This window comes from Lotus japonicus, chromosome 6 (genome assembly GCF_012489685.1).
Source record: "Lotus japonicus ecotype B-129 chromosome 6, LjGifu_v1.2".
In the NCBI taxonomy this organism is placed as follows: domain Eukaryota; kingdom Viridiplantae; phylum Streptophyta; class Magnoliopsida; order Fabales; family Fabaceae; genus Lotus; species Lotus japonicus.
The window spans coordinates 59,097,418-59,105,404 of NC_080046.1; the positions used below are offsets into that span (position 1 = coordinate 59,097,418).

General features: G+C 38.6%; 2 protein-coding genes across 2 annotated transcripts; both read right to left on the reverse strand.

Moving 5' to 3' along the window:
- Positions 1–318: 318 nt before the first annotated feature.
- LOC130726554 (accelerated cell death 11) lies at positions 319–4,225 on the reverse strand. The gene is made up of 4 exons (XM_057577837.1): positions 3,888–4,225; positions 3,258–3,430; positions 1,201–1,346; positions 319–612 (listed from the first exon to the last, which is right to left on the reverse strand). The coding sequence occupies exons 1-4, from the start codon at positions 4,080–4,082 to the stop codon at positions 506–508; spliced, it is 621 nt and encodes a 206-aa protein (XP_057433820.1). The 5' UTR covers positions 4,083–4,225; the 3' UTR covers positions 319–505.
- Positions 4,226–5,768: 1,543 nt separating this feature from the next.
- Positions 5,769–7,773, reverse strand: LOC130724720 (patatin-like protein 6). The gene is made up of 2 exons (XM_057576011.1): positions 6,734–7,773; positions 5,769–6,504 (listed from the first exon to the last, which is right to left on the reverse strand). Exons 1-2 carry the CDS (start codon positions 7,661–7,663, stop codon positions 6,157–6,159), a joined length of 1,278 nt encoding a protein of 425 aa, XP_057431994.1. The 5' UTR covers positions 7,664–7,773; the 3' UTR covers positions 5,769–6,156.
- Between the last annotated feature and the right edge of the window lie 214 nt (positions 7,774–7,987).

Consider the following 7,987-nt stretch of genomic DNA (forward strand, 5'->3'; position numbering starts at 1 on the left):
TTCCTCCTCCAATAACAAGCACCACTCACCATCATCGTCTGGTCCATCCATCACCGCCATCATTTTTATGCACACAACACTGCCACCGCCATCTACCACAACTCTACCACCACATGTCACACTCCACCTCGCCACCGCTACTTGACACCCCATTGTCGCTGTCACTGACTGCCTCCACTATCACCACCTACCACACTTCACTTCCGTTGCTACCATTATTACTACCACCATTACTATTCTCTACCACTATCACCCATATAAGAGGATAAATTACCATTTTACTGCTAGATTATATTTTTCAATAGAACCGGTCAAATATGTTTGGAACCCACTATTACCATTGAGTATACATATCCAGTAGCATCTTAATAGCCAGCAAATTAGCGCTAAAAAACATCAACTGTAATATGGACTAATTACATAATAAAATGAATACTAAACACTTGAATTATGGCATATAACTTAATAGCAAATTACATTGTACAATTTGAATACAATCCAAGGTTCACCAATCTATTCCCAAGTCTCTGGAAACAAAGAGTTTGTCAATATATTGGATTAGAGATGCCGATGACGAGACATATATTTGCATTTGATCTTTTGCTGACGCCTCTGAATCAAAAAATGAAAGCAACAAAAGGAAAAGGGGGAAAATGAGCATCCTGAATGCATAAATTTACAAGACAAATTTTGAACAACAGTCTCTGAAAATGGTTTTTCCTATTTCCATTCTTCTACACTGTCCTAATCCCACATTTAGAAAGAATGGTAAGAAGAATATTCACAAGATACAATGTGATGGAGCAGAATTGATTTGATATTATCTCTCTTGGTTTTAGCTTCAAAAAAAAATTACACTAGTTTAATAATATGGTGCAAAGGACGCTTAAACATTCAATTCATGTAGCTTTGATGCTCCTAGGAGTTGCTCACAACAATGTGGGTAGAACCATAGAAGAATAAAAATACTACTCTACCCCCAAACTTTAAGGTTAAACCTGAGAATTGAGATATGCAACTGCTTAGAAAAAGTCCCAAAAAACGATGAAAGTGTTGCCTGTTGAATAGATCTCAAATAAATCATTTCTCTCTCGCTACCCTGCCTCCCCTGTTCTAGCACTAGACCCAACTACACTGTCAAGTAATTTTCCAGGAATTAAACTTCAATAAATGAGAAAGTAAACTTAAGGCTACACTTACCGTCCTCATTGAGTTTCTGCAAAAGCTGTTCCTTTGTAGGAAGGAGATACATTCCAGCAGAAACAGCTTTCCTGATAGCCCAACCATGGTAAGGTGCAAATACCTGCTCATAAGCCTTGGAAGCTGGATCCCTAAGGGAGTTTCCCCTGCCACAAGATATTCATCTATTGGGGTTAACACAAGTGTTTCTTATAGATAGATACATTTTCTGTGCTACTTGCTCAATATCCGACTATTTGTTAATTTGAATATGTAATTATGTATCAATAACTAACATCAGCTAACACAATATGGCTATGGAGATAATCACTTTTTGCTATAAGGCAAGTAAGTTTTTGTGGCGAAAGAAGGTACTTGGGGATAAGTTAAGGCTAATGTTGCCATTTAAAGCTTCTGAAAAGTTGTAGGACTGGATGCCAAAATTTAAAGCTTCTTCAAGAATAGCTTTTATTTGATACACTGCACTGAGATTTGGCACCAAATGGCAAGAACCTCAATCTTAGTTTTAAAATTACAACTATCTCCATTAGACTCTGTAGTTACATTACAAAAGATGGTTGTGAAAAAGTTCTTTAAAAGCAAAAAATTTAAGGTAATGGAAATCATCATCATCATTAAGGAACATTTCATTGAACTATTCACTATTTTCATTTGTTTTGACCCTTGTCTAAAAGACCAGAATGGACAAGCTGGTGATCATTCACCGGTTTAGTGCAGGCCGAACCCTCTGATTACTTCCATGGTCAAACTGGTATCAAACATAACAGTAAAAACAGAAAATGATGAAGTGTGAAGTGTGAATTGGTACTTGAATGTTTCAAGCTACCTAGGCCTAACTGGGATACAGTATTTGAAGCATTCACTTCTATGATATTATAGTGCTTGCAAACATTTCTTAACCCAAAAGTGTTTGATAAAAATAGGACAATAAAGGCTGAAATATCACATGACCGCAACAGAAATGAACTGCCTTTACAACCCCTTCTGACAAATCAGAACTAGACAGTTTTTTAAACAAAACCAAGGTTTTTCAAATGAAAAACCAAAGCAATTAGCACCTTTGAGAAGATTGTAATCAGTAGATTTGAAAATAAACAAAAAGAAAAAGGAAATACTTCCAGTTTATCAATTTCTACTAAATTTTCTGGGTCATGCTGGTTTGACAATGAAACTGGTCAGGAAACAGAATCCGAATTAATCAGTTACAGTGGGAAGAGGGGAATATACTCATTGTTGTCAAACTATCAACTTGTAGAATCTTGAAAGTTCACAATTTCTCTGTGAAATCGAGTTAATTCACATTAATACTTGATTCTGGATAGACTTCAGACAAACTGCTTAAACTCACATGAATTTGAGTTTATGAAAGAGTCAGCAAGTCTTCAGGGAAATGGAAACTCTACCCAAAATGTAGTCTTTTATGCATGAAATGTTGGGGCTAGGGCTCAATCATAAAATGCAAAACATAAACATTAGATTTATTTATACGATTTTAAATATTACATTTGTACTAGGTAAAATCCTATGAGTTTATGAGTTGGGACTATAAGAAGAGTTTAAAGAAGCTCTAAAGGTATATATAGATTCTCGAGTTTAACAACCCTTAATTGAATATACTGGTCACAGGGCAAAGAACAGCCATAAACAAACACATTGTTCAACAAGGAGTTTTTTATTATAGATTATAGATTATAGATGCTATAATGACAATAAGACGGTAAGTCAATGAGCTTGTAACTCAATTGGCACCAACCCCAGTCTTTGTGATTGAAGTTTGATGGTCATGTTGAATGTCAAATTCGCTACTGGGCTATTTTTCTCCCCTACCCCACAAGCAACAGGGGCTGAAATCAATTACCAACCTCCTTTTTTCACCCTGGCCATCTGGGATCCACAGATGAAAATTAGAAGCTATTCTTCCAATTTTTCATCCCTCTTCAGTTTCATAGCATAATTTTATCCTATCTTAATATTGCACAAAGCAAAACATAGCAATTTATAAACAGAAGAAACTAGCACAAAGCAAAATGTAAAGCAGTGAGTGATGTAGTACATACTCAGTGACTAGCATTTGTTCAAAGAGTACTCTGACCATGTCAAGTCCACGCTTTACTCTCAACAGATTTCTGGTATGGCTGCCCGCAGTCCTGACAGAATCAGCTTGTACATCCCGATCAATCAAAGAATGTAAAGTCGGAATGGACTTCGATGCCTCTGATAAATCTACAACCTATGATCATCAAACAATAAACCAAAAACCTTGAAACCTTGGCATAACAAAAGTAAGCTAAATCATCATAATAAATAGCATTAAGTAGATACACTAAGTACTAAGTGCCCAACGTGGAGATGAAACTATATGCTCAATCTCACTTCATGTCTTGAGATCATTAAAAGATAAAACTAAATTACACAAAAAAAAAACTATTTCACTAATCCAAAGAATTAAAAAAATTGTTTATTTTTCTTTGTAATCATAAAAAATGAGCATGATTTAAATCAAGGGCTCTCAGCTGAAAGCAAGAAAAAAAGTGTGAATTCCTCAGCTGAGACATTCTACTGAAAGCAGCAACCAAATAAATAAAGATTCAGACTTTCGAAGACCCTTTTGAGAATTACAACAAACCCAATTAATCCAAAGCGTTACAGCTGAATCAAAAACCCATGATCATGAATCTACACATTACCTTGGCAACATAATCCCTTTCAGCGAATTTGAAGGCCACACCTAAGCATCCGAAGAGAGGGGAGACGAGAGAGCATGCCTGCGAGAAGGGAGCAACCTCCACCTCTGCCTTCTGCGAATCGGCGACTGCGCTGGCGAGGTCCTTGAATGCGCCGGCGATTAGACGCAGTGTTTTGTCGCCGTTGCTATCCGCCATTGATAGCCAAGGAGAGGGATCTTCTGTTGTTGTCTTGTGTTCCTCGATGTCGACACTGAGAATTTGTTCTTTGCTGCAATGTGGCAATCACTCAATGCATGATAGAAGGCATCATCACTTTTCTGGAAATATGAATTTCCTCCATTGTTAATCTCTATTTAAAAATGTATGTATAAATATTAACATAGTTTTTTTTTATTGTCAATGTCATAGTTACTAAATAAAATAATTATTGTCACCCCATCACAAATAATTAAAATAAAAAATGTTAAACATTATAATCTTTACATTGTTGGTGCACACGGTTAAATGTAGGCAAAATATGTATAAGTTCAACTGATGTGATTTGTTGCGTCTGTAGCTATTTTGTACATGAAGGCTCTATTTTCACTTGTGGAATTGATCGTTGTTTGGCCTGGACGATGTGAAATCGGCGTACCAAGATAATCTCCTAGAACTCTCTGCTTTTAGTTACCTAAGTGTTGTCAATGGAAAATATGTGTTCTCTCCCTAAAGTTCTTGGCCATGATGTTGCAGTTTCTACAAATCTACTTCCTCAGTCCGCCGAGAGGTGGTCTCCTTTGTTTGTTGGTACGGTGAAGATTAACATCAACGCCTCCTTCATAAAGGATGTGGGCACGGGTTGAGGCATTATTGCTCGTGATATAAATGTCAAGGTATTTGCTATTGCAACAAACTGGTGATTGGATGTGTTATCCTCTTTTTGTTGAGACTTATTGTTCTAAATGGGCATTGAATCTAGCTCATGATTTGGGATTTGGAAATGTAACATTTGAGATTGATCATAAACATTTCTACAATTTGGAAGTCAAAGTTGTCGAATCCGACCAACTTGGGTTGACACAACTGGCCCATGTTCCGACTTTAACTCTTACATCTTCATAGGTCGAGAGTTCGAATCTTCATGCGTCAAGTAAAATATCAATCGATGGGAAACCTTCCTTATGAAGATTCTCGACGCTCCTACCAAGGAGTGGACCTCTGCTGGTCACTTCAGCATGTCACTGACACTCTGTCCGATAGTTTGAGGTGTATTCTTTTTCTTCTACCATTTTAAAGAAAATAAAAAACACAAGTTGTAGAATCCTCTTACTTTTCCACTTTGATCCAGGATTGTCTTAGTCTTTTCTGCTGCCTGTAATTTGATTCATGTAAAATGGTAGTAACATAATGTTGTGGCCGACTCTCTTGCACGGAAGGATTATTCCATGATTTGTTCCCCTTCTTTGCTCTGATGTGCCATCTTTTTTTTTGGTTCGTTTAAACTTTTTTGTCAATGGTTCGTTTAAATGAAGTTTTCGGTTAAATGTAAAAAAAATTCATTGGACCGTTTGTGGACAATGCAGATTGGACAGAATACGGCCCAATATCAGACTTTACCTCTCACTATATGCATTGGGTCCAATTTTCTCATTTTGAAAGCGCATTGTGTCCAATATTAATTTAACACAAAAAAAAAAGCTAAATTTTAATTTAAACAATAAGATAATGAAGTATACTTAAATGTTTATGTAAAATGCCTTTCCTCCTGTAATATTTTTTTAATGTAAAATATATTTACACATGTTTTTTAATTCAAGATTCCCTATTGTGAAAATTAGTTTAGTCATCAGATTTAACAAATGTGTCACTTGGGGAAAAAACACCAATCATTTAGTCATGGGATTTAAATTTAATAGAATAAATGTTGTGCATTTTTAGTCACAATACAATCAGACATTCTGATTGAACAGTACAATCTAATTCTCAGTTCCTCACAAATCAAGCATAGCTCTATACTTGGCCTCAAAATTCATCCTTTGACAACCACATATGCACAAACCACTATCACTAAATAGTAAATACATGTAATACATGTAATATATACCCAAAAACTACATAATGTAGGTAGTAGTAGTATAGAGGATTCAGCTCTGCACAGCTCAGACTCATTTTTCCTTGATCAGTCATAAGCGGCAGTTAACCCAAAATCACAACATTTAACTCACATAAAAATCCAACCCTCTATGAAATCCAATTTTGAATTTTTTCCTACTAATCTTTTCCCCTCACTCTAACAGCTTGAAGACAAAGATGACAAAGTAGTAGCAGATGATGTTCTTGGTGAGGGAGAGGAATTCTTCAACACCACAGTTGGCAAAATGCTAGTTTTTCTCCTCTCATGTTCCTTGATCAATTCACCACCAAACAATTCCAACTTGTCCAAATTTGTGTTCTCTGCTACCTTCCTTCCTTTGAACAAAATAGACTCCACATTCTTCTGACCCAACATCTCCTCCGATACCGCCAACAAATCCGACGCCGCCTTGCTTTCGGCCTTCGCCATCACCCGGTTTGACTGAATCCTCACATAATTGTTCATCCCACATTCTCCAAATGCCATTGATACAGCTTGATCAATCTGCATTATTGTTTTCAACAATCATTAGTATTTGCCAATAATTAAAATTAATCCAACCCATCACACCTTTTTTTTAAATAAATATTTAAATGGATATGTTTGTTAGGTGAGAAATTCATCACTCTTAGCCTAACCACCACTCCAATTATAATTTAAAAGGGATCACGATAAAAAGGATAATAATTATTTTTTATTAAAATAAGATTTCTTATTGGTAGTTGGTTCTTACCATATCGGAAGCACCTTCACCGGCGATTTTCACAAACCCTGACGGCGAGTTAACGGCGTTGAAGTCTGACTCTCCGTTGCCAAGGGAAAGGACTAACAGGTCAGAAACGCCGTTACAGAACGGAAACTCATGCTTGTTATTCAGCACGTGCGTGACGGCGGCGGCGGTTGGGTTGTTCATCGCGACGCCGCCGTCGACGGCCAAGATCTTCGTCCTTCCGTCCAAAGACCGCATCTCAGTGGGGCCCACTGAGGCAGGGTCAGCTGACGTGGCAGCGCACACGTCGCGCATCTTGAAATCGTAACCGTCCATTTCGAGCGCGTCAGCGCGGGAGAAAACGAACGGCGCGCGCGTCACGAGGTCGTAGCAGGGGATCAGCACCGGCTTCAGAGTGTCCCTCAGCGTGCACTCGCCGAACGTCTTCTGGAAAAGCTTCTCCGCCTTTGACACTTGCCGGAAAACTCGCCGGCGGAGAAACCCAGCCGGCTTCCGGGAGATCTTGCTCCGGTTGTCGGTGAGGTACTTTACCGCCTCATCGGCGGTGAACATCGGGAGCCCGTCGCTGCCGCGGGTGAAGAGAAGCGCGGCGAGGACTCCGCCGACGCCGGAGCCTGCGACGGCGTCGAAGTATCCTGCGATGCTCGCGTTTGGGTCGCCGGACTTGCGGCGGAGGCAGGATTCGAGGTGAGCGAGGGATTTGGCGGCGAGGATTCCGTCGGTGGAGCCGGCGCCGTCAATGCAGAGGATCCTGACCTTGCCGGCGGTGTTGTTATCCAATTTTGATGAAAATTGCGCCAAATTGGGAACTGAATTCTTGGGATTCTCGGCGTCGGCGTAGCCGAAGAGGAACTTGTTCTCCAAGATGGAGAAGATTTCGTAGGTGAGCTTGTCGACCTCGAAGGTAGAATCCATGGTGTTCAGTGCCGCCATTTCTGTAATTTGTTGTTTTTAGAGAGAGAAAGTTAGAGAGAGTGAGAGAGAGAGAAATTGACTGTGGAGGATTTTGTTGGTGTCTGTTGAATGCTGTTGATGATGAAGAAAGGACTGCAACGTGATTTATATAGTGAGTGTGTGGGTGAGTGAATGTTACAATCCAAGAACATTCCTAATTAATAGCCACGTCATTTCATTTCATTTTTTTTTTATATATCTCACATCGAATCGATATCCGACAGTTTTGAGATTAATTCTCTCGATATTAAGAAAGAGTTTAATGGATATGCACTGACAGTGTAAAATAGTTTTACACAGTCA